The sequence below is a fragment of the Bombus pyrosoma genome, linkage group LG3 (genome assembly GCF_014825855.1).
Source record: "Bombus pyrosoma isolate SC7728 linkage group LG3, ASM1482585v1, whole genome shotgun sequence".
NCBI lineage: Eukaryota > Metazoa > Arthropoda > Insecta > Hymenoptera > Apidae > Bombus > Bombus pyrosoma.
The window spans coordinates 14,569,357-14,596,806 of record NC_057772.1 but is presented as its reverse complement, the minus strand read 5'-3'; the positions used below and the strand labels follow the sequence as shown (position 1 = coordinate 14,596,806).

At 40.4% G+C, this 27,450-nt stretch overlaps 1 protein-coding gene across 1 annotated transcript in view; it reads right to left on the bottom strand.

Annotated features, from left to right (window-relative positions):
- Positions 1-1,202: 1,202 nt before the first annotated feature.
- The window catches only part of LOC122565911 (zinc finger protein 395), a 94,271-nt gene continuing 68,023 nt past the window's right edge, over positions 1,203-27,450 (bottom strand). The window contains exons 6-8 of the mRNA XM_043722429.1: positions 9,819-9,919; positions 9,025-9,289; positions 1,203-8,690 (exon numbers count right to left, since the gene is read on the bottom strand). Of these exons, the coding sequence (XP_043578364.1) occupies positions 8,472-8,690; positions 9,025-9,289; positions 9,819-9,919 (585 nt within the window). The 3' untranslated portion in view covers positions 1,203-8,471. The remainder of the gene's footprint in view (positions 8,691-9,024; positions 9,290-9,818; positions 9,920-27,450) is intronic.

Below are 27,450 nucleotides of genomic sequence, written 5' to 3'. Positions count from 1 at the left end.
TAAAATTAATAATACACAGATAAATGTTTCAATATATCGTCTCTATTATTGCCGATATAGAAACGAAACTACTTAATAGATAAAATAATCTAGAAGAAACAAAATGTTGACTAAAAATTTTTGAATTTTTCAGTACTCTCTGCGTACTGAAAAAGATATATATATCTTTGATATATATATAATAATAATAATTGATATATATATATATAAATTATTAAATTTTTAAAACCTAATATCAATTATTCATTTTTTTCATTCATTCAATTATTAAAACCTAATAACACGATAATTTTTATTCGTTATTTCTCTTTCTTAATTTACTATTAAATCTACTATTTATTAAAAGAACTGTTAAAAATACGTAAAAACAAAGTTCAAACTTTTGAAAGATGATCGCCACAATATAATTTATTTAATACTATACATACATACATGTGTATTTTGCACTGTTTACGCGATCGTAATGATGCATAGATTTTTACGCGTTACTTTAATTTGCTTTAATAAACACGATAACTCTGTTTTTGCCACTTGACTATTCATGTCAACGTATCGTGTAATGGCATGTACCTACGTGTCAACGGAAAAAAATTGAAGCAACTTAATATTGGAAGTATGGAAAGTATGAATTAATAAGTCAATGCGACTTTTTTTACCGGTTAGTTTATTACCGGGAGAGTCCAACAATAAAATTTACACTTCAATGAAATTCCATCATTTTTATTCCATCTATGACTCGTTTCACGGATGATATATGTTCGAATCGTTCAGGCGTTGTATAATGTGACATAACCACAGCAGCTTTTACGTTAACCTATAACACTATATTTTTTTTTTTCTCGATAAATAGTAGCTTCTGCAGCGATATACGGATGTAAATATTTGATAAGAGTCGCTGGTTGCACGCCGTGCCAGCCCTCTTTCGGATCTTGTGGTCAATTGTATAATACGTCTTGGATAGCTGGATAGCCTAATCCATTGTTATACATATTGATGCACGGAGTATTGCATAATACTAACAAGTTCCTTATAACGCGTCGATAAGAATCTCGCGCATCTTTTTCTTCCCTTTCCTTTTTCCTTTCCTCTAACATTCACATGATCGTTACCGATAGTGATGCTAATTAATAGCTTGTTCTTTTTTGTTTGTTAGAAATGATGATAATGACGATGACGATGGAAATAATAATAATCAATAAAAATTAATAATTAATAATGGTAATAATATAATATAATATAATTATAATTATAATATAATATAATATATAATAATATATATAATATAATATAATAATATAATATAATATAATATACTATTAATAATATGTCTTTGCTTTGTGCGATCGACCAAGTGCAAACGCTGTCTAAAAGGCGGCCAGCGGCAAAAGGGATTCCGCTTTGATTGATTCGAAATCAATTTATAAATACGCCTCGCCTTCTGCCCCGCGTCGGTCAGCGACGATTTTATTAAACAGGTACATGCAATGAATTTTCCTCGCACTTGCGAAGATGTCGCCGCTTTAATATCCAGCATGCGTGTTTGTAATGTAATATGTTTACCGTGTTTGTGTGTGTGAACGGCGCCCCCGGTCGACCGCACGATCAAAAATTGCATTTCATTAAATCGATATGAGATCGTTTTGGTATGATAATCCCGGCCATTTAATTTCTCTGCGACTTTTGTTGTTTCTTTCCCATCCGAATCTCGGCGATCGTGCTGGGACACACCAGAGCCCATGGATTGATTATCCGGGGCGATCGCTGTCTCTGCTGTCATTCAATATAGGATTTTGATCGCCCCTAATTGGCTCGCTTGTCGAATCGATCGAATGTTCGGTTAATACGCGCGCGGACTATGCTCGGCTATCGCGGCCGTACAGTGTTGCCAACGGGGCGATGGGACTCTTTTTACACGGCCATTTCAGCTGTCACTGCGCGAGATCTCAACGATACATTGGTCCGCGAGAGACGAATTGCGAGTATCGCGCGAAGAAAATCCACCGATTCGATCAGAGTCGATCGTCCGATCGAATCACCGTACATGCGTCCATTCTGGCAACACTGTAGACGCGAGAACGACGTTTTCTTTTTCTCCTAATCATTCATATTGTCGTTGGAGGATAGTCGGCAGAAAATGATCGGGCCCAGGTTTTCGTCCCCGGCGTTTGAACGTTTTCAGGCGATCTATTAAATGCGATTACATATATTTTACAATAATAACGAATCGAGTTCACCACTCGATGCAACGAATTCGACTAAGTAATATTGACGTTTACTTCGCGAGGAGATACGTATGAAATATATTTTCAGTACCTATCGGCTAGCCACTTTGATCGAAACGGGAGAAGGGCAACCAGTACGACAGACGGTGATCACGAAGATACGCGTCTATCGTTTAAACGAGTCGTCCCGCTTTTTTCCGGAACACATTTGCTTCGATCAAAACGGCCTCACCGTTGTTTCCGTATATGAAATAAACCTGAGGTATCTTTAAGTCTGTAAAGCTTCCGTTACGAAACTTTTAAGTTCTCGTTCTCGTTCCGTTCTCATCGCGTTTAAATGTTTCTCTTTCGCGTTAAATGTCCATCTTTTTTGCTTTTTTCCCTACAAACTTACCTTTGTTATTCTTTGTTATTTTTTCGTTTTTTTTCTGTTTTTTATACTTTTTTTTCTTCGAATTTTTATTTTAAGATAAAAGTACCAGAGAATATTTGGCATTTCAGATGGCACAATCGTTTAACCTTGTACTGTGAGTTTCCACGTTAGTGCCTTTACTCGAATTCCCGCCAAAATTCTCTTTTCGCTTCTGACATTTCTCCACGCAAGAAATGATCCAGCGTCAGTTTGTTCGAACTCCTTTCTCTATTCAAAGGCATAACGGTAAAATCAAGTTTTCCCTTTCTGGATGATGCTCGTTCGTTTAGGACAATGTTTCCGTTTCTTCTACACGGATACGAGAGAAATTAAAATTTCGTCTGACTTGTGCCGAATAATACTACATACTTGGCTCGTTGTAAAAGATCGATCTATCAAAATTTCTATAAATTTCAAAAAATTGTGGGACCGCGCGGTATATTTTCTATACATGCATGAGAAATAAAAATAGTGCCAAAAACAAAAGAAATTATTCTCGTAACGTGCTAAAAGTATCGGTATCGCTGCTTAAAATTTGAATAAAAATTAAGATATTAGAGTGTGAAGGCTGTGCCTTAAAAGTGCCTTAACAAAAGAAATACTTAATCACTTCTTTGACATTAAAAATACGTAAAAATGTGTTAAATATACACAATATTTGTCTATAAAAAGAAAGTTTAAGTTAAAAGATTTTTGTTTAAGGTTTTGTGTAAAAAATCCTTAATCGCATAATATATCAATGTTATACTATTAATAATAATGAAAAAAATATTTTATAGAAAACAGAAGTTTTACAAAATTTTCGATACAATGTTCTAATTTCGTTGCTTCCGATATTTTTCCATTCTTTTTTTTTGACGATCAATAATCAGGGGCTCCACTTTTTCAAGCCACCCCTTGTGTTCCCTCCACTCGTAGCATTATTCGGCGTTCTACTGTGGTTTTCTGGAAAAGTATGCCGATTTAAATCGTACGGCCGAGAAACCATTTTGGTTCGGTAATTTTGATTTAAAAGAAGGAACCTATTTGGACGGCAATTACTTTCTATCCTATGCACGCTGGCGGTTTGTTCACGCAAGCTTGCACTCAATTCGCGACTTTCATTTCCTATTTTTTCTTCACTTATTTGTTCCTTGACATTCATTCCGCAAACTAGTTCACGGGGAATCATTCTCCATTCAGAATGTTCCTACGAAATCCTCCTTTGTAGAATCGTAACGATTCAATGATCTTGATCATTTCCTTTTTTCTAGGATCAGCGGGCATAAGTTCTTGCGTTCGATCGAGCACAGTGACATCGACTAATACTTTATGCCGTTCTAATTCGTCTATGAAATTCTATTCTCAGGAAATTCACTGAGACTCGATACGAAGGCCACGGGTGAAAAACACGATAACACGATAGCATTTCCTGTAGACTAATTTTTTAATTCGATACAGTGTCGATCGATTCCATATGAAAATTATCTTATCGTTTAATTTTGGAATTAAAAATGTGTTTTATCGTACTCTTTGACGACATTTTAAGTTAATATTGTTTGTTTCTTATAGAAACATTGTGGATTTATCATCTGTTTGCAAAAAGCGAATCCTTTAAACTGCTTCATATTGAAAAGATCAAATTAAAAGTCAGAAAATTAACAAAAATGGGACCTGTCGTATTTTCACCGCGCGGTCTTCGTATTGTTATGTGTCCGCTACCAGTCAAACCGATCGAAGAAACAAAAGAAAATAGATTTTTTCTAAGTACGTAGATAATGTATCTAGCATTAAAAAGAGAAGAGAAAGAAATAGAAAAACTATTTCGCAAGATTTATACAATCCTCGTGGTACGATAATGACGAACTGTGTTTAAGCGACTTGTTCTCGACGAAGAGAATCCTGAACTCCACAGATCGATTGAAATTTGGTAAACACGATCGGAGATACGGCGTCTTTGGTTCGGAAATACATGATTCTATATGCCTGTATGCGCGTGTCGCGAGAAAACGTAATGTATCGCCACGATAATAATATAATTGGTCTGATTTCGTGATTCTTCTTTTTCTCCGCGGAATTTGACACGGTTTTGCACAAAAAAGAACTCCGTAATTGACACTTCTCCTCCCTTTTCTTCCTTTCCTTTTTTTCCTTTTTTTAATGTTTATTCGCCCGACGAATCTCTTAATCTCAAGTAACGTTAACGTGTTAACACGGGCATATATATGTATATACTTACAACGTTAATATACATATAACTATTATATATATAGATATATATATTAAATATCGATACACGATTCGAGAGTGATATAAACCGTAAAATTATGCGAGCAAACAAAGATAAAACACGTGTGTGAGGAGAAAAAACATCGTCGCGCGATTAAATTGTACTAGAAAAATGAGCATCGATTAACACGATGGAAGTAGTCTCCTCTCCGTAAATACGAATTAAAAGAGAGAGGGAAAGAAACGAACGGACGTTAAATATATACCTACAGTCTTTGAAATACCCTTTGAATTTTACCGTTTCGGTGTTCGTTAGAAAAAAAAAAAAAAAAAAAAAGAAGAAACGAGACGCTGGTCTCGTTAACAGAAACGAGTAACAACGGTCCTAATAATATCAATAATTACGGATAAATTAATGACAAGGAATCAGTTTAAATTAGTCGATGAGACAACAACGAAATCTATCGCTACGTTTCGAAGCAACCTCTTCCAAAGCGAACATAATATCGTCGTCAAGAGACTCGATGCGTACGAGTTCACTCGTGTATCACGTCGCAAAATTTCTGGAGATCAAATGATTTCTTTCTTTTTTCTCTCTATGTGTGTTCCTTTTTTTCCTTTTCTTTTTTACTTTTTATTCTATTATAGTCTTTTTCGATAACCGAAAAAGATGATTCGTACATAAATTACGCGCGAGTCGTGCGAACGATCGAAGGCGAGAAGGGAGCACATTTGACGATGTTGGTTTAAAGTAGAAGCGTCCCGCGATAGACAGACAAAGAAGTTGCTGAACGTTTAAAATCTGCCTCACAAATTTTATATGTTTCATTTATCTTTTTCCATTGTTCTACATACACGTGTATATATGTATATATATATGCATTTATACACATATGTATATAATCAGAAAGCAAGATCTTGCAAAGAGAATCTCGCTGCTAGGGTACAATCGATCGATCGATTCAACTGCGAAGCCTATCTATCTGTACCGAAATTTCGAGCATGCAGCTTCATGTTCTTATTATTCGTTTTTCCTTCTATCGGCGAACACGGTCTTAGGTCGTCGAGAGGAGGCTAGCAAGCAGCCTGAGCCTGACACACACGATGGTATCTTCGTGGTGTGCGTGCGTGTGTGTATTTTTTCGTATACGAAGCTCGAAACGATATTTTAATCGTTTTTCTTCGTTTTTATACCTCCTTTTTTTGTTTTTTTTTTTCGTATAATTTTTTATTCGTTTCATTGAATTACTTTTTAATCTGGCAGTATAACGATTGGTGTATAAAATTTTGCTTTCGCGCGTTTGCCCTTCTTTCTTTTTCTTGCGTTTTTAAACCATTGTCTTATCGACACGTCGTATTATTTTCATCGCTTTTTGTCGACCCATCGTCATCCCAATAAAACTCCTGCCTAATTTGTAGTATCGGCCCACGGTGATTCGCCTAATTAATTCGATAAAATTTCGAGAAAAAATATCACAATTGCCTGTAGGTTCGCGGCGAATCTTCGTTCTAGACATGCCCGCCTGCGTCCTTCAAGGAAGAACAATCGGTCAAATCGAATATTCGATTTGTTTTCACGGTCTTCCGTTCGTCCGGAACGCGCGTCGCGTACGTCCCCCACGCTATATTACATACGACAGAGAAATTATACTATATCGACCCCCCCACGAAACGCGCCATTCGCAAACGAATATTTCATGTTTTAGCTAAAGCCACGAAATGCGAGATTTTTTACGCGAGTCGATAAATTGATACGAAGCTAATCGCGCGAATATTCATTTATTGAAAATATACTTAAATGTCTCGCAGCGAATACGAAATCCATGAATCATAAATTCGCGGATTTATGAAAATTTTAAAAGCAACACTCTCGGGTAACGAGAATGAAACGTTCATTATGCCAATAAATATATTCCTTCATACATATTCATCGAATAAACATAAAAAATTTCAAGGCGATCGTTATCCTCTTCCAATTAAATATTTTGATACAACTTTTTCTGGTTTAGAAATATTCCGTTCCCAATCATCTTTCTGGACAGGATGCGCGTTAATTTCGAATATCCGTTCGTTTCGTCTCGCATCAATTCCAAGACCATTTGAAATGATCTTACGCGAATATACGTTCGATAATATTTCTAAAGATCAGCGAATATTCGTTGACGAATACGCGTATGCGAGCGCACGCGAGGGGCCACCGTGAGGCAAACGGACGAATAATCGGCCGAACAATCGAACGGCCACGATATGGGACACGTACGCGTGACACACGGACCCACGGGGACTCTCTTTTTCTGCGAGGTTCGCGTGACGACCATCGACATCCCTCGAAAAGGCAAGCCGAGAGAGCCCAGCGAGGAAATGGAGCCTAGACGCTCTCGTCGGATGAAGGAAGACCTATTGTAATGACCTAAGAGTCGGTTCGGGAACCAGCACGTATTTTCAGAGGCACGCGTACTCATCCGTACGATTCTTGAGTCGCGTGTCCCTTTTTTTTTTCTTTACCTAACGAATCACGGAAAGATTCTTTTTTTTTTCTTTTAAAATTCTTGTTTTTTGGCGAACCGGAAGCGAGGTCATGTTCCGAACCCTCTTACATTCCATCAGAGACAGGAAGAGAGAAAAGACTACATAGAGATAACAAAGAGAAAGAATGGAGAAAGAGAGACAGAGAGGGCGCGACAGTCTAAGGATGCCTCGTCCCGTACGCCAATTATTCGCTATCTACTAATCAAAACCCCTTATTACGGCTAAAAAGACCCTGACAGAGTTTGCCAAGTGCTAGACGAGAGCGATAAGATATCGTTCGACGATCGGTCAACGATCTTCTATTTCTATTTCTTTTTTCCTTTCGTTACAACGTACACTCGATTTTCTTTTTCTCCGCTCTACCATCGCTCGACAACGCAACATATATCTGTGTATTTTAGACCAAGTCAAACACGATTCTTTCCTTTACGATTCTATATCCTTTTTTTACCACGTAGTAAACAAACGCGTGATCAGCCCTTCTAACCACCCGCCATCCGTCATGGGATTGACGTATCTTTCTTGACCCATGCTTCTCTCATCGCCTCGTTTCCATAAAAGAGGGAAGCGAGGAGAACGGCGAGGAAACACGACGGGTTTAGCGAGAAGAATAAGAAGAAAAAATAGGAAGAAGTGGTGTTTCGCTGCTCGATATTAGCCGCGTTGAACATCACAGACCACACAGAGATCGTTCTTCGATCTTCGGCGTCTTCTTCTTTCTTTTTTTCGAATCTATTTATATATGGATCCAGTCGAACGGTTCTGGAAGATGGTGGACGATACTGCAGGATACGTCTTCGCTGTCCCGTGACCATGATACAACGCGAAACACGCGAAAGAAAAACGCGCTTTCATCGCGTGTGTATCAAGCGAGTGGTCGTCATCGCCGCGACGACAACAACGTCACAATTGATGACGATGACGACGACGATCGTTCGTAACTTGACACGTGGCTGTCTGTAACTGTTCGACTGTTGTGGAAATTTGCAATTGTTGTTTGCTGGCAGTTGGCGAGAAGTTTAACGTAGCATTGGCAAACTCTGGGGTCGGCTCGGCGACAGTTTCCGCCCGCGGACATACGAACGGGGCGGCCGCTTGGCCTAGTCGCCGAAACGGCTGCAGGCCTTCTTCCATTTGCATTGTGTGCACCATTGGTCACGATGCTCCATACCGTAGACCTTGCGGCATTTCTTCGTCTCACCGCGGATCCGCCGCGGCGACGACGGCATCTTGCCGGTAGACACCGTCAACAGGCCCATGTTCTGCTGATACGCCTGGAACGGCCGGGGCGACAACTTTATGTGCTTGATCGGTGTACCCTGTTTTGTGGAAACAGAAATCAAATTTTATAAATCGCACGGGGAAGGGCTTTTGTAATTTGGTTCTTTCTACGTTTGGATTACGGTTGGACTACGTTTATTTAGCTCGTTTGCATTTACTGATTTAACAACTAACGTAATCTTGATCGATAATACACGGCGTGTATTAAAACGAAAGAACCTTTTTTCTTTATGGTTTCCAGGCTTTTGGGAAACTAACCAACCGTTCATTCTCAAAATGACTCCATTACAAGATCGTGAACTTATTAGCATGCTCGAACTACCACAATAAACGTGTTCAAGTCCGAATCAACACGAATGTAATGCGACGTACCGGCGATTGCGAAATGGTGAACGCATTGTTCCGTTCTCTGATGCCCACCATCACGTTTTCTGTGCTGGTAGTAGCAGAAGTGGCCTCCAAACGGAGCTGTTTCTGGTATTCCGGATCTTCATGTGGAGGCCTGGCCATGTCTCGATGTGACATCGTTGGCGGAGAGCTCATGTGATCGACCGCCACCTCTTGATAATAAAATTCTTCCTCGTGGTCAGAGATGTTGTCGTCTTCCTCGTTATCGTAACCATTCGACTTTTTCGGCCTGAAAAATATGCGTGATTCTCGTTAAACGCGCCTATATCAACGCCTGCGAAACGTATACGCAATCTGCTCGCGCGTGAACGAAAACGATCTACTCGTCCCGATGTTCACGAAGTCTGGCATGTCCAGTAGTTTTATCTTATCACTTGGTTCAAGGTTAATGCTTGGATGGCGAAGACTTTGAAAAATTATACTCGCGGCGATAGATACCGGGCCGTTTCAAGTTTGGGTAATGTAAGTTGGGAAGTAGCGCAGATGCGGTGAATATAGGATTGTTTCAAGTTGATAAATAAGATAGATGGCTTATCTAAAGATGAAAGATATCGTATCTCTTTTCTAATTGTAACTGAACGAAGATATTAGAAGAAAAGATAAATAATCGAAAGAGTATAGATATAGATCTTGCAGATAGCCTGTGACCATATTCACGAAACGAGGAAAAGACGCGATAAAATAGAGCGCGATGTGCTGAGGGCTCGTTAGATTTTCACGAGACTTGTTGCGTCTTACGGTACTACGCTTAAACTTACCCCAAGTGTGATTGACGCACGTGCTCCTCGATAAGCGCCACAGTTGCTTTGATTTCCAGGCAACCTGGCCAAGTGCATTTGAACACTATCGCTGCGTTCGCCTGAAATCAAAACCATCGAATAGATTTATCATCTATTAATTTCTACGTTCATACTGTGTCAGAAGAATAACAGTGATTGTTTCAAATGTTAGACCGATGATAGGAATGTTGAATTGATAAATACGAAGATGATTGAACGTTAAAGCGATAGCGTTTTTAGTATCCATCGCATATCTTCTTCCTCGTAGAGAAAGAATTCGATATCTAGAGCGAAGAGAATTTATTAACACGTCGATTAGCGTTGTTGCGTGGAGTTGTTCGGAATAGTGAGTTGCAAATCCGTTCGAAACTCAAACACATCGTGTCGAAAATGCAACGTTTCGAAAACGTTCGAACCAAGCCAAATTTCACGATTAATTCAGAAATCTATACGGCTGTAAGTGCAAAGTTGGACAAAATTTGAATCCACCTCGGATCCGCGAGCAAAACTCACTAACTCGCGAAATGCGAATTTCAGACAAATTCAGTCGGTGTTAATTTCATACGATTTTCGAACAGCCTCGATCGTAGTGCCGAAATATTCGGTGAAGGATTTCAGACGTCCTCTAACGACGTCTCACGGTCCGTCGACAAGAGCGGCGTAGCGTGAATCGTACGTATATCGCGCGAAGAGCAGTGGCGCACGGGCGAAAATCGATGCGCGGCAGTCGGCGCGTACGCTGCGCGCCACGTTTCTTTGTTTATATCGGGCCGGCAACTCAGTGCCGTCGCGATCACGTGCTATTGATCGAGGAACGATACACCGCTTGGTCGGGCCACGCGGTCGTGCTATGATCGTGCCGCGATACTCCCTTCAACCGTTTCACGCGGCTCTGTCTGCCGCACGCAATGCAACAGGGGCGAAATCATGATTATGCTGCTTTGTTCTCCAGAGTCGGCCGTTTCGAGATGCGAGACGATTGGAAATTAATGATGCAAGCACGCGTGGTGATGCAGATATGGAATTTTTTATATGTCGTGGAACGTGTCGTCTTATACCTATAATTTGGGGTTAGGTTTCAGGGAAACGTAGGAATCGCAGGTACACGAGAGATTTAGGTGATTATTTAATTTGTTGGATTTATTTGTTTTAGGTTAAGGTTATTGGTTTTACGATTATTCTGTTCGTCCTACGATTAGCCAAATATGCTATCTAACGTTCTTCAAGAATCTCTAAATCTTGCAATTTACGGAAGACGGTTGTCAGCATGAAATTTCAAGTTAATAATTCTTCACAGAATAAATAATAATTACACGCGTTGTGTTTCATACTCGTCTACTTCAGTTTCCTATATACTCTTTTATCGAAACCCAGGAAGAAAGAGGAACTTCAACTTGTCCAGTAAATAATAAAAAAAGATAATGATAGAAGACATTCTAAAGCTACGTTCGTTGAATGTATCGATCTCTCCTGCATTTAGTTAAACATAACGTCAGGAATACGAAATCAGAACAGTTCCATTATTCCGAAAACGAATGATTTACGAAGACACGAAACTTCGTGTATATAAATCTTTCGGTTTCAATAATTCAACTACCAACTTTCTTTCCTTGCGCGTCTTATCTCTTAATTAAACGCTTGAACTATCGGTAATGCACATTCGAAGTAATGTAGCGAGAAACAGTGCTTTGAATGTAAATTAAGAGACTTATTGTTCGCGAGCAAGATTATACCACGGTTGCCAAAAAGTGACGGAGCACATGCCTTAATTTGTTTTGCGTAATTACATCTTGAGATGTTAACGAGATACGCTTGACTTTTACAAGATATCCATGAAAATGTTCGTATGCAAATGTTCGCTACGGAAAAGGGAGGATGTTTTATATGTGTGTATGACAGTGTCAGCTGAAAATTTCGACACGACTCGTGTCTGACATTGGCTGCGCCTCCAGGCATACTCAAATCACGAAAGGTTAAAAGCGAAGGACGCCAAGTGGCGACACTTTGAGGAACGCTTTGGACGATTAAAACTATGTTCCACGCTGCGTGGGTCATCGATGATCCACAAATTTCAGTCGATAAAATATACATCTTACATAAAGGTTCCGCGCTCTTTCTCTTAATATTGCAAGTGTGATTTTATAAAATTAAATATTAAATAACACTGCTGAATATAGATAACACTGCTGGAGAGTGACAAATGTAGCCAGATACGACATTATAGTACACTTGCATTGGAATCGAATAGCGATAAGGGAACATGGCAACATATATCTCCGTGACAGTTACTTCTCAAGGACTCGTTTCTTGTACGCCAAGAAGTACACGTGTATCAAAGACACTTAACAATGGAACTATTAAACTCGTAAATTAATAATCACACAATCGAAAAATATATTTGCTGCGAGTCTGTGCCAGGTTTACAAATTGTAACTCTTGATACAAACCTAATACGGTGAACATTGCAAGATTTTATTACCACGTGTAGTACGATGGAAGATTGACAGATAAAGAGATTTCACAAAGCGGTAAAATGCTTTTAATTTCACAAAGTAGGGATACAGAAAAATGAAAATGAAATTTACGCGTAAAATATCTTTACACGTTTCCAAGATGTCTAACTTCAGATTTATAATAATTCTAGTTACAAATATGTCACGTGGATTCTACAAAAAGAATATTATTTGCTCTAGCACAGTTGCAATTATCATTTACTGCTATTGTTACTTTTCCCTGAACTAACTCGGAAACTAAACCTTAACAACACGCTGGAAACCCCTACAGTTACACAAAGCTTCAAAGTCAATACCGTCAAGCATAAATGGCCGACGCGACAGTTGACGAGTTTAAAACTCGCCATTAATATCGCATTAGAAAAAGGGAGCAAACTTTTTCCATCGTAGAAATTGACATCGTAAAAATACCGTGAACGCGGTTGAGGCTCGATGACGCGAATCTCCCCTCCATTTATCGAATGAGTCAGACGGAAAACGTGTTGTACCGGTGTGTCTCGGTTTTCAAAGTTCCATAAAACAGGAAAAGAATCGCTCGAGAAAAGCTGCTCTCGGTTCTTCAAGGACCTTTCTGTTCGTGACATCACCTCTGAAACGGTACACGCGGCCAGCGGCGTATACACGGCGTAGCATAGGCATCGCCGAGGTCACAGACCTTCCATGCCGGTTGGCAGGCAATGTTTTCCCTTTGCTTTGCCTTGCCTTGCCTTGCCTTGTCTTGCCTTGCCTTGCCTTGCCTTGCCTCGTACCGAAGAAGTCAGCGTCGATTCTTTCCTCTCTTACACGCCTCGACTTTCAGTTACGTTCGTTAATAATTACGAATAGAGGCTGTTCATATCGATGAACGTGTAGTATCATTACGTCTACGTATACATCTAATGTAGATACGATGTAAACAGACTTTCTAAAATATCCTCCGATCTTTGTATCACATAATAGTTCGACCAGTTTCGTTTCCAAAAAAAGAAACGGTGGTCTGTAAAACGTGTACGGTAAAACGCGGTAGTATACGCTATATATACACACGAGGCTGTGTTAACAGGTTGCATCGAGTGCAACGCGGTGCACAATACGACCGATGTAATTGGTCACGGTCCGTTCCATTGGCGAGATGATCCAAAAGGAGCACCGTGAGTCGAAGAAAGAGAGATGTAAATCTCGCCGGTCGAAGAGAAAGACGATCTTCTTCGGTGTTGCTCTGGATGGTGTGGCGGTCTTTTCAGTGAGCCAGGGATAAGTAAGCGAGCTGGCAGGGTTGCCGAGTTCGCTAGGCGAGTGGTCTTGTCCGTGGGTGCATCGCGCGCCGCGATACCATGTTGCCGGTAGTATAGATAGATAGATGGGGATGCACGCGGCTCCGCTCGGATCGGACCACGCCGGGGCCATCTACCCTAGGGCTTCAGGCTCGTTTACGCGACGATCTCCTCTCCTTCCCTTCTTTCCCTGCATCGTGTACACGCACAAGCATGCACGCCCTCTGGAATCCATTTGCTAATGTCACGCACGCATAGCGTCCGTTTCGTATCGTGGCGTACGAATTACTTATAATTGGACCGTGCATGCGATTATACATACAGCGTCCCCCACGAATGAAAATTCCAAGCAAGGTCTCTCTTCGCGGTGCAGCCGCGTGTTTATTTCGCGTCCATCACGAGAGTACTTGGTGCGTATATCGTGGAGTAGTGTACGCGTATAGGTGCACCGCGGGATAGCAGCGAATCAAACGTTCACCATGTTCGAGGTGAACGTAACGAACACGACGAGACACGGGATATGAAAATCGATCCGAAACTACTTGCACCGCAACAACTTGCTTTCCACGCAGCTCTCGCTTTCTCCGCGCGTCACACTCGCCGTGCTCATTGCTTTGGAAACAACGCCGTGCCTCCTTTCAATCCTTTACTGCTTCGACCTTTCGATAACTTGCATTTAGTACCGTTCCTTATCTATTCGTTTTGTTTCGAAACAACTACATCGTTACTTTTCCTAGCGAACTATCGAAGTATAGCAATGCTCAATTCATTCGAACCTCAAATTTATGAAATGCATCGATATATAGATATGTCTCCTTTTTCTGGTATTTCATCGTCGGGTAGCATTACCTAGTCATCGTGTACGTTCGTTGACGTCACGCTAATTCGATGTCAATTCCCATTTTGAGATCGCGTCGTCACCGTATAACACGCCGATATACCTTCCACTAGCGTCGGACGTATCGTGTGCGCGGGAAGAGAAAGAACGAGATAACTATACGGTCGGTGCGGGTAAGAAAGGGAGAAAGAAAGAGAGAGGAGCCAGTTGCGAAGAAGTGGGGAGGCAAGGGTAATGCCCGGGAAACCAAAACAAACCAGGCTTCTGTGTGTTGGCGCGTCGATCCGTGGCGTGTGGTGAGGGTCGGACGTTGACCCTTCTTAACACACGAATGCTTTACGCACGAACACGGAGTATACAGGGTGACGAGAAATCTATGGGTTTGTTATGGGGTACCTCATCATGGTCGAAGTTAGGCCCGCAAGTTACGTCGATATGAACGTACCGAGATTAGGAAGTTTTAGCGTAAGTGCGGGGCACGATAAGACGATGTCGCTTAAAAACTCTGGAAACGACTCAATGGCGCACGAAAAACAGTACAAAGTTTCACGCGCTTTTTGACATCCATTTCTTTTATTTTACGAATGGATAGACAGAAAGGAGTGGATATTCAAAAAGGTTTAAGCGTTTTCTACGCTTGGCTTTGAATTCGTGTATTGTTTGTACGCTGCGTACACGCGCGCGTCAAAGCGTGCTATTGTTTACTAAAGCGTGTTTGGAGCAGCATCGGCGATAATAGATGCGCACAAAGAGCAAGAAGTTAGCCTGAGGTCTGTCATTGTTCGGCGTCGCCAATGTGTAGCAATTTGAGCGGTAAAAAATGCACGAGGCACAGAAACACGCTGGAAAGGCAGATTCGGCGCAATTTCCAAGCAAGAACAGAGGTCGACGACACAGGGAACACAGAAAGAGAATCGTTCCTAGCACGTGAGAGGGAGGGAGGAGAGCGTTGAACATCCGTGAGTCACGATGAAACTGCATCAGGATATTCAACTGTTTACAATGTGCGCCTGGCCAACGAGAAATATGGTATAAAGAGACCGATTCGCAAATGGAGTAATATTTTCAGGATCCATCCTTGCTCCGTTATCAACATCTGTTTGTTTTTTTCTTTTCTTTAACGATCGGGATTCTTTGGAAAAATTTGCGATAAATCTCGATTTACCGGTGAGATCGTCGCCATTATGAAGGTCAGCGCCACCATCGAGAACACTGTGAAACGGCAGTTGCTTGGCCCGTAAGAGCAACAGAGAACAATATACGAAGGAAGTAGGACGGAAAAAGTGAAAGACTCAAGAGCAAGAGCGCAGGGGGGAAGTACGGCGCATGCGCAGTCGCGTTGTTTACGTCGCCGAACGGCGTGCGTCTTTGACCAGCGTCTACCCGAAACGATAGAGGACGCTAGCACATCGAAGTAGCGGCAAATTGTCAGGCATGATACCGTATGTACTTCCTTGCGTCGAGTTTCGATCGAATGTGTCACTTTGTCGTAGACAAACGCGAGCCGACGGCAAGCGGTCGAGATAACGAGCGAACGAAAACGATAACGAGATGGGATAAAGACGAGCGACGTGACGCGCGAATTGTCGGTCATTCCCTCCATGCTTATCGTCTTATCGTTGACTTTGACTTTGACACGGGGTACATTCCAGCCATGTTGTAAAAATCCGCCGGTTACCTTGTTCGTGCTTCCGCAATAAAAATACGCGCGCGTTGTCGGTTTGCGCGCGGAGCAGCTGAATTCAAGACGGAAACGAGGCGAGGCTGATTAATCATGGCCGACTCTACTTTGCGTTAGCGGTATACCGGTCGCGGCGTTTGTTTTCTTCGCGTATGTGGGAAACACCGCGCAGATTAGCATAATAATTTGGGATTCTACTTTCCAACGAAGATTAATTAACTCGATGATTATCTTAATTAGTTTGGCTCTGTTGTACTTTCGCATTATTCCGATTCGCTCGATCGAAAGTAACTAAGCTAATACGCTGTTACCAACGGAATAATTGAGATCGTAATTAGGACATTAATCATTTATACAATTTATACGATACACAATAAAATTATATTTCGAAGATATCTTTTAATTAACCGCGTAAATAGGCGACGTAGAAAGCGAGAGTACTGTTACCGTTTCGCTACGACTAATTCTTTGCAGTTTTTTAAAACTGTTGCATTACGATTCAGCTTCCCCATTTCTACTATTGTTATAAACTATACTTTTATTTTTATAAATTTGAAATCGTATCGTCGCGAAGTTATTCCACGTATAAAACATTAGACGTTCTAACCTAATTTCCTGACTTTACTTTGAAACACAACCGAAACTCGGACCTTTCTCACCAGAACGAGTATCATTCCACTGAAACCACGAACGCTTAAGAATTCCTCAGTCGAGCGACCAGTGAACTTGCTGAAATCTCAGCGTGTCCGTTTGTCTGTTCCTTTCTACCTCGTTTTTCGTGGCCACATTCCACACAATTACGTTTCGTTAAGGAACAAGCATCGCTGCGAACCAACAGCCAAAACTGGTAGATACCGTTACTACGGGTAGGAAACATGGTTTTCGTCGACCATGCCTCGTCGTAATTCATTCTTAATTGCTGTACGCCGAGCAACGTTAACGATAGAGATACTCGTGGCCCGTGGACCGCGTACAAGCGTGTACAAGCGTGCACGAGCGTTGGAACGCATTCGGTTGGTCACGTATGAGCATTTTTCTGGCCGAGAGATACGCGGATTGAATCATGGCGAGCAAACGGGCGCACGTTACGCTTTTAAGGCGGTTGTCAGCCTGACAAGCGACGAGTTGTTACCGTTCACTGCGCCTCGAACTCGCGCCAGTTGGCGATTGTTCGTATAGGGACGCTTTTTCAAGGCCAGTGCCGGCTTGTACCGCAACGAGAAATATTTATTCGTGCTCTTATCGCGACAGGCTCACTTGTTATTGCCAAACTGGACGACAATGCTCGTCTGCGCGGCCGCTATCGCACGAGGAAGGTTCAAAATCCAATCTGAGGTCGCGAAACGTACACGCTCGATACGACACCAGGAAATTCGATCGATGTCGCGATCTGTCTTATTCGAAACTTTTAGCGTCCTTGAGATAGTTTCTCGCTTCACCGCAATTATTTTGCTCATTCTCTTCTGTGGAAATGTTTAGCTACATTCGATGATTCACAGCTATCCATATGCCTAATTTCACGAGGGTACAGACGATGTCCGTTGGTATTTGTACAACTTATTTGTAAGTTTTCGTCTGGTTGCATGGATCTCATTGAAGGACTCTCTTTCATCAATATTTATGGAGCATCATCGTCGGGCATGTTAATCCCGGTTACAAAATGTTACGAATCGGTGTTAGCACATTTCTTGATTTCAGAGCTATCAGATCGAAAACAGTTCGGAGAAATTGTAAAGTGCAGGAATAAAATGATTTCACTGCTTAAATTCAATAGTATCTTCATTTCGTATTCGATCTGTGATAAAAATTCACAAATCCAAGTGTTCAACTATTGTGTCACGTCGAATTATATATAGATACTCGAAATTTAAATTTGTTAAAAGAAAACATATGAATAAAAAAATAAATAAAAAGAAATTGAAAACAGTAACGTTTATAGAATCCGTTTGCACTTTAAACTTTGCGTTGATAAAAATTGGCAAATACAGTGGCTGGCAGAAGCTTCCGGCCACAGTGCGGTATCGTTGCGCTGTCGAGATAACACGTTTTTCAAAGCCTATTGCACAATTATACCGTGCATACTTAACACACAGAATACGATGTTCTGGAATTTTTTGCCCAAAGAGTTCTATTTTATAATATTAGATAATAAAGTAATCTAACTGAAACCTAATTTCGTATTCATTTACGAAAGCAGTCTATAATTAATCAAAGCGTCTTATTAAAAGAAACGCGAATAATTCAAATCGAAACAGAGAACTACGATCTAGCCGGAAATTGTTGGCAGCCATTTACAATAAATCCTCTGTTCAGTTCAAACTTGCCATAGCATTTTTAGTACGTTTTTAGTACATTTTTAGTGCATAGCTCGCGGAACTATTATTCACGTGGTCATCGGTTCACGTTTCTATAATTGCAACGAGACTGCGCATGGTTCTTGGAACAGGCGCGAAAAACAAGTCTGATCGGTTTGCACAAGGTAAATCGCGCCGGGCCACGCCACTTGTAAAAATAAAATTCGGTTATACGTCTGCCTGTTAAACTGTATTTGTCTGTGCGCTGCGCTGCAAATCGTTTTGCAAATAAAACAAGATCGCGAAAGAATGATCTCTGTGCTCGAATTCGTGGATGATAAGACCAACGATGTGGTTCATTATCAGTAAATAATATTTGTTGTTTAGGCTGTGAGTATATAGTAGATTTGATTGCATATCGAAAAGATATTGCTACGAGCATGTAGAAAAAAAAAGAAAGTTTCCACAATCAGCTTTTTCTCGAATGGAGACATTGATTCGTTACAGGAGATTATGTTGCAATTAGTTTGTAAACAGTGTTGTAAATCAGCTGCGTAAATATAAATAAGAACAAATTTGATCGCGAATTATATTCAATGAATCGAATAATTGATATGTTACGAGTGTTTTTCGTTAGTCTCGAGTAAAATGAAAGACAAATATTTTTTTCGATATATGAGGTCAATGATACTTGGTAGTCTGACAAAGAGTAACGCGATTAGCGATAAGATTATCATGAATTTCCATGTAGATAAATGTGTTTATCGAGTATATTTTAATTTACGATCGTTACCTCTGCACCTATACATATTGCTACAAGTATTGTCATCTTTGGCAACGGGTGCTTTTCTCAGCTAAATTGCCATACACATATTACTACAATAAATTTCTTAAAGTCAGGCATAATTACGCGATTCTCGGAATTTTGCAGAAAATAGTTCGAATCGCGTAAAGAACTGAAAGAGCGCCGTTTCCCTTGGCTATAGTTTTTAATGGTTAACTAGGTGAAAGAAACGAATTAAGCAGTGGAACCAAGGTCATGTTCTAAAACGTTAGAGGTGATACTAGAACGAGCTGTCGGCTCGTTAATGGCTAGCGTAAAATCGTTGAACAAACGACGAGAAAGACGTGAACGTATTTGGAGGATAATATTAGCCTAGGCCATGGTTACTTTCCAATTTGACTGGTAAGAGGCGTTCTTTCTTCAAATATGACACGCAATCGATAATTCTGTTCGACTCGTTCACGAGTTCTATTATTTGATACCATCGAATCTTCATTCATCTTTATCATGCCGTTTAATTTTAACCTTAGTTCACCGTTATTTCTAGAGAGCAATTCTTCCTTATTTAATAGGCGACTATTTTTCAATCTTCCGACTCGATGCTCGAGGAATCACGAAAGGTTCAGGAACATCATTGGTCAACGTCAGTGTCCCCCAACCAGACAGATTCACCATATTCTTCTCTCTATGTTTGACAAATTTAAATATACCTCCAATCTCATATAACGTAGAACGATCTTTCTCGACAGACGAATTATCTAGCTTTGACCCTTTGCACTTCGAATTTTATTTCAATTTCGTTACCAGCAGCTCCCTACGCTTTTAAGTGTTTTATTTGAAATTTACTTGAACTAAAAAATAAGACAATTTAAATAAATAAAGGAAGAAACAAATTCACTTAAATACCAGTTTTATTCACGCTATCGTTGCATTTTGCAATTTTCAACTGTATGATATATCTTGAAACAATTTCCAGGATACAATCCTGGTTTTCTTCCTCGTGTTTCAGAAAAAAAGATGGGACTGAAAGAATAAACGTGTGGGACTCGATAAAGAAGCTCCTGAGATAAAAACTGATGTTGAGTCACACTTGACATAGGAGTGCAAAGAGTTAAAGGATATTTACAGTCGATGACATTGAAAAGATTATCATCTTAACAACCACAAGCTTTGCCAGGAAACTCTCTTTCTACGTTCGCTTCCAAGTGAACGTGCATTAGCAATGGATTTCGCTTTCGATGTCTGCATGCTTCGACCACACAGAAACGTTTCGAAACGATCGAATCGTCTCCCTGTGTTTAGTTCGAAGTAAACCGCGACTAAATCGAAACGAAAAAAGAGAATGCTTGGCACGACGAACGAGCAAAACGATCGGTTGGCTGTTCTGATCCTTTCTCGGCGGATCAGCTGTCCAGGCAGCGCAACGGTCGCGGATTTTGCTTGCCAAGCGTGACAACCATCGATTCTCTATCGCTGTCAACGGCCTTGCCGCGTACCGAACACACCGGTTCTCCTCGGCTTACCGAAGTTGAGCAACTGTCTGGGCGCGGCCCGTCTTAGGACCAGTTTACAGTTAGCCGGGCTCTAAGGAAATCGCCTGTCCTCCAACTGCATGAAAATTCCCATTCTTTGAATTCTGGACGTTTAACGTCATTAAGTTAACCCTTAGATGAGCGATTTCCTCTATGTTTCCTATATATTTTACGTTTTGAAGTAGCTAAAAATACACAAGAATGTATGTAACGCCTAAAAAATTCATAGATCCTAGAAAAAAGAGGCCTTATAGTTCTTCTTTGGAATTTTATATATCTGAAGATTGTAAATTCGCATTTTTCCATCGGTCTAATTTGCACACAGTTGATTTATATGCAACCTTCGTGTGGAATTTCCTTGATTTCAAGATCGTGAAAGTGCTTCTATATGGAACTATGCCTTTTTGTAGCGCGGTGATAGCCGCTCTATTCAGCCATTGTATTTTCCATAAATAACTGATCCACTGATTGCTTCTGCTCTATTTGAAATCGTTTTTGTCGACGGATATATAATTTATAAGGATGTATAATTTAGGTGTTTAGCGCGTGTTAAAGTACGAAGCGGATTCGTGTATCTCGATTTTCATAATCACGATGTCGAAAGGTCGAATTCGATTATATAAATCGGAAAGAAGCTAATAAGAAATCTTAAGCTAATGGCATTAATGGATTAAGCGCAGCGTTTTAACACGTGTGCCAAGTAGGAAATGCAAAACGACCGAATGTTCGTGGATAAATTTCACGCAGGTTAACCGACTACGACGGCGGCGTCGAGTAAAAGGGAAAACGCATTTCTGCCCGTGCCACGAACGATCGTCGTTGTCGTACTTTCCCCTTTCGCGCGAGCATTCCTCTTTCATAAGTTCGTTTCACGGACGAACAAGTCCTCGCTGGATATGTGACTTTCCGACCCGAGATCGATACGAGAGAAAGTTGGCCGATTGCGATTCGATCGATGTCGAAAGTACGCTTACGTAAAACGCGTTGACGATTGGGAATCGCGCGCGATTTTCTGCGTCCGCGCGTCACGCATTTCGCGCAGGCTTTTTGTCAAGGAAGTATTTATTGGATCGTTAACCTGCCGTACTTGGTTCTCTTCAACGAAGCTCGTTCACGTCTCGCGCATATCGCGAGGGGAAACTTTGAAGCGTTTTATGAAATTTGACGTGGTTTGGGTGGTTTTTAATTTTCCCCTTAAAGAGCGAAATTGGGCTTGATATTGACTTTGAAAGCTCGATATTCACGATACATATTTGAGATCTGAAATTCGAGATTCAGAAAGCGATTTGAAATTCGAATTCTTAAACGAGAGTGTGAAAGTAATCTTAAATTCGAAACGATATTTTAAATAAAACGTTCCAAGTTGGAACATTCGAACTGAAAATGTGAAATTTGGAATTTCAAATTCACTAGGCGATTTTTTATCATAGATGTGTCGTTTAACAGAATATTTCGAATGTGCGTTAATAACGCGTAACACAACGTGACATGTATCTATGCGAACGTCATCACGCATTATACACGTGGTAGCGATCTCACAGAAACGCCTCACCACGCATACCAAAACTTCTTAACGCATCGCCACTGATCAGGAACATACACTTGTATGGTTTCGTTAATTTTCCCAAAAATCTCCTCCATTCAAATTTCAAGTTCCAACCATTCGAAAGCCATGCTGACCTTCGAACGTATTTCCAGCATCCGCACCTTTTTCATAAAACACAGTCGCCCGCTCTTTCGATTATCTGTCAATAAGAATTCAAGAGCCGATCCGTTCGAAATCGGAGCGCGATGAACCAGCGTCCCCTCGGATCGATCGCTGTGGCGTTAATCAGGCGGATCGATTCGTCCAGCCAAGGCTCTTAAGAGCTTTAATTGCTCGCCTTCGTCGTTCGAGGTCAAGGTAGAGTCCACGGGGACGATCGATAGCACGCCTGCGCGCGATCATGCCGCGTTTCGCGCGCGCCGCACAAGATAAGAAGCTGTCCCGACGCGGATCGTACAGAAGAACACGTGATATTTTCCTTGGGCAAGGTTTACAACACGATCGCGAAGGGAAACTATCTTTCAACGAGTGTAGTTCGATAGAGTAAAAATATCTCTACGCTGAAGTAAATAACGCGACAATTTTTCGAAACGTATGGATACCAATATCCGCGAACTCGTCGTTCCGTTCGTTTCGCGGACGTTCGTTTAACACTTTGGCTGTCACGTTGGTCATATACGACCGGTCACGGTTTCTCCTGTGACGCCACGGTGATCATTGGTCACTTCAACTTCTTACAATTGTAAAAATTGAATGAAAATTGACAGTTACGGCATTTTGAATATAATATTTAATGATAAATAGAAGACACTTTGAAATAAAAAGTGCCCCATTGAGCGATTAAACATTTTTATTAGAACATCGATAAAAAAAAAAATGAAAACAAATCTTGCATCTAACGGTGCACTGTGTTTGCATCTATATCTTTGAGGGCTAATCTACGAATATTATTATAAACACAGCTTAGAAAATAATCGTAAATGCTGCTTTATAATCATATAATTGAAGTTAGGAGTGTGAATATACCTTATTATTATATATAGAATGAGCAAATATTATTTACTAGTATCTTCTACACGTTTCAACGATATATTCTGGACGTTTTGCTTGCGACGAAATAACGAATGCGAATGGTTTGTTGAAATAAACGAAGCCTTGTTGTAATATGTCGCTGTCAACTGTTAACAAGGCGCCACGGTGGTCACCCGTGACCACCAATAAGATAAACGGTCCATTGGAGAAGAATGTTGTCTTACATCATCAATTTATTATTATTTTTTCATTATATGCTTTGAATAATAAGAATACTCCTGTGGCGTTCTCAGCGAAACGTGTGATTTTGGCGTGGCAGTCAAAGTGTTATGGAAATAGACAAAAGTCAAAGGCAAAGGGAAAGAGTCGTCGAGGCAAATGGGATGGCGTATCGCTCGTTAAGGAAGCCCGGGGCCGGACCGACACGTACGTTCGGCGCGCGCGTAAAAAAACACCAGGCCAGGACCTAGGACAACTCGCCGGAACCGTATCTCATCCCCACCAGGGGACCAGCTGTTCGGTAACCAGCTGAAATTCGCGATGGTGCGGCGCTTCGGCCTTGACTTGTCTCTGCCTCTCGCTGCCTCGACAGAAAATGTCTAACGAGGTCCTCCTGCGAAATGAGACACGAAGTAGAAGAAAGGAGAGAGAGGAGAGTCATTCCGAGGCCTCTTTGGTTAGTCGATCGACTTGCCAGTCCAACTACGTACGCACCTGCATACACGTGACATCGTTTGTCATACGCGTAAAAGTCGTACCTGTCAAGAAGGGGACCGGTTAGACGCGTTCGCGGTCCGAATGTTAATCTCATGCCTGGACTTGCGTTCTTTATGTTTTCGTTTATACAGGGTGTTCCATTAACCTTTCAGTAATATGGTAATAAGTACTCGTTGATAGGTCGAGAGATAGATTTGCGAGTTCTGGAGGCCAACGTTGCGTTAACGCAATTTTTTGCAATTTTTGCGATAAATTTATGTTATGCTGTTCTGTTTCTTGACATTGTGAATGTAAAAGGGCACTTGAAAGATTCGTTGAATATCTTTCTCTTTTTCCCCAATACTTTCTCACCCAGACTCTACAATCTGATCAAATTCAAGGAGATCGAAGTATTTGTAAAATTATGATAAACTATGGCAATTTTTGGTTCGTACTATGGAAATAAAATCTGGGAAAAGAATTACTATAAATAGGCAGCTGAATGGAAAGGAAACGGTACAATAATAGAAAGCGATAATAGAGTGATAAGGAAATAAGATAAGACCTAAGTCACAGGTGTATGTATAACGTTATGTAGAACCGCATAAATCTCAGACTTGTAATATATAATTAGTAAATACGATGATATCGATGATTATGAAGGATATATGCGTATGAATGTCTTGTAAAATGTGTATAAATTTCTTGAAAATCCCGACGAACCTTTACATCTAGGTATCTGTTATGAAATACCAGTTATCTAAACTAGTAAGAAGATTCATTGCAGATCGTAACTCTTACACAATCAATTATGTAACATGCAATTTTGATGTTGATAAAAGATTACGAACCATATAACCAGATACGTCTGACTGAATATGTTGATAAGAATTATTAGGTGTATTAGCAGTACTAAAAAACTTATGACTTCATCTTACTGCTCTTCAACGAGAGAATCTGCCAATTTAATCGTTCATCTGTTCGTACTGTTGATCTTTCACCATTCGACAAGTTCACAAGGAATAAACGAATGCCAGCCACTCCAAGCCCCCCTCTACTAAACATATCGATTCGATTTCGTCTACCTACGAACATTTCTTCAACGACGAAAGAAACACTTACGTAGAGACATACGTATCGATCAACGATATTTACGATATAATTGATAGAGTTTTTCGATAAACGTAAATCGTACCGATTAGATGTCTCGCTACATACAGCTGGCAATTCATATAATAAATACATATATGACTGTGGTAAAAAGAAAAGTAAATAATATATTTATTGCTCGCGTACAAAGCGCAATGAGAAGCGCAATGAGAAGCGTAATGCCGCAAAACTATGTCAATTTGTCACAGATTGGTTATTAGACGTATAAACGCTGTCTTTCTTTGCGCATAAGTAAATAATTGGGTCGGGCTGTTCTTAACGGTAAGCGAAACGAGTTCGAGTAGTATAAGTCGGCGCTTGGTCAGACAGACGCGACGACGGAAGAAAAGACGGTTGGCGTACGGAAAGAAGCGAGTCGCCGAGTTTCACGCGCCAACGCAGGATTAAAATGAATTCCACGATGGAAAATAACGTCACGTTGAAGTGTTCTTGTTCCTTCCGGCCCGGCCGGCTACCAGTTTTCTAATGCTTTGGTACATATACCACGTGCACGCGGCACTCCCTACTTCTTCTTTTGCTCATTAACTCGCTACGTCAAACCTCGCAAGGCCGACCAAGCTATAGTTTCCAAGGAGATGATCTACTGTATATACATATACATAGACATCACACGGCCTTCCCAGAAACTTGCACGCATTGTGTCTTCGCCGTTCGCATTCCTCCTTCCTTTGCAACTAACGCTGACGTTAGGATCGAGACGATCGAGAAGCCAATTGGCATGGCATGCGCTGTCAGAAGATAAATCAGCGATCTATGGATTTTCTATTGTACTCTGTTAGATCTGATTCGGTGACGTACTTGTTACGTTATAAACGAGCGTTTGTTTCTTGGAAAGGGAGTTCCGATCTTCCTCGGCTTACAGGAATATTCGTGTTTGTCTCAGTGGTAAAACGAATAGACTGGTAAATACTAGAACATGGAAATGAAAGTTGAAGTGTCCAGTGATTATGTCGTGTATCAACGATACATCGAGGTGGTCATCAGCCAGTGCATTTTTATCGTAATATTTTAGAATAAAATTACCCATTTTAATGGAACAGAATTATAATAAGTTTCGATTAAGTTAGATAAGAAATATTTGATATCTATTCTAGGGACAAAATTGCCACGACTATTTTTTATTCTACAAAAATAAAATTATCGATTTCTACGATATAAAAGCTATGCTTTTTTCCTATCGTGTTATATTCCATATCGTATCACACTCATTATATCAAGGTGGATGAGAAAATTTGCGTTTGACTTTGTAATTTATGAGATTAGGATACTCTATTAGACTGTGAAGTTAAATGGTATAAATTAGCACGAATATAGCGGAAGATCATTAAACATTTAAATTGCTCGCATAAATAATTGTTATATAGGGAAAATGTGTTTTTTTTTTAAATTCACTCTTATCTTGATCGTCAATAGACGATCATACGTACGCTAGTTATAATAATATAAGTTTTTCAATCCAAGTAAAAGTCACGACATTAATTGCACTAACTTTATCTCAGATAAAACTTTCAATTAAAAAGATAAACATCCAACATGAATTAACATATCTAGATCGATAGATTGTCATTATTGATTTCATTTAAAACCGACATTATTATTTTTGTCGTTCGTTATTGATCTATCGGAACAATTAGATCAAAATATTTTACCTGGAAAGCTACAAATCTAAGCTAATTCTACAACGATCTTCCCCCCAGATTTCATAAATTCTAAAAGATCCTTTCCTCTCTATTTTCATCCCATTTTTATCCGACCTATATGACTTTACACGCAGAATGATTCAAATTTTACAAAAACAAAAAAAGACGATCGATTCGACGTAAATTTAAGGAGGTGGAAACGACATTCTCCCACGAAATGAACGCATATGCAATGATATAATTTAGAATCTATGTCTAAACACCATTTCGAAAAAGACAAAGATCTTTCAACGAATTAATGCTATCTGTCCTCGTGCACGAGTCAAGAATACATTATCTTTAATCGGATCTAAAAGGAAACATTATAATCACAAACATATACAGCGTCTAACAGTACTAACCACGTGATATAACTGAGTAAAGTGCCAAACATAGAAACGATCTAACACGCGGAATCTGATCGACAATCAAATCGCGTCGTCTAATTTTGAACGTGCTAATTTTAGAATCGATCATTCATTAGCATCGCTTTAAATACACGTTGACATTAAGAACGTTGAACGCGTGGCTCCGTGAGTCGTTTGACGATCGCAAACGATATATCGGAGGATATGTAGCACAGGCAAAAGTCG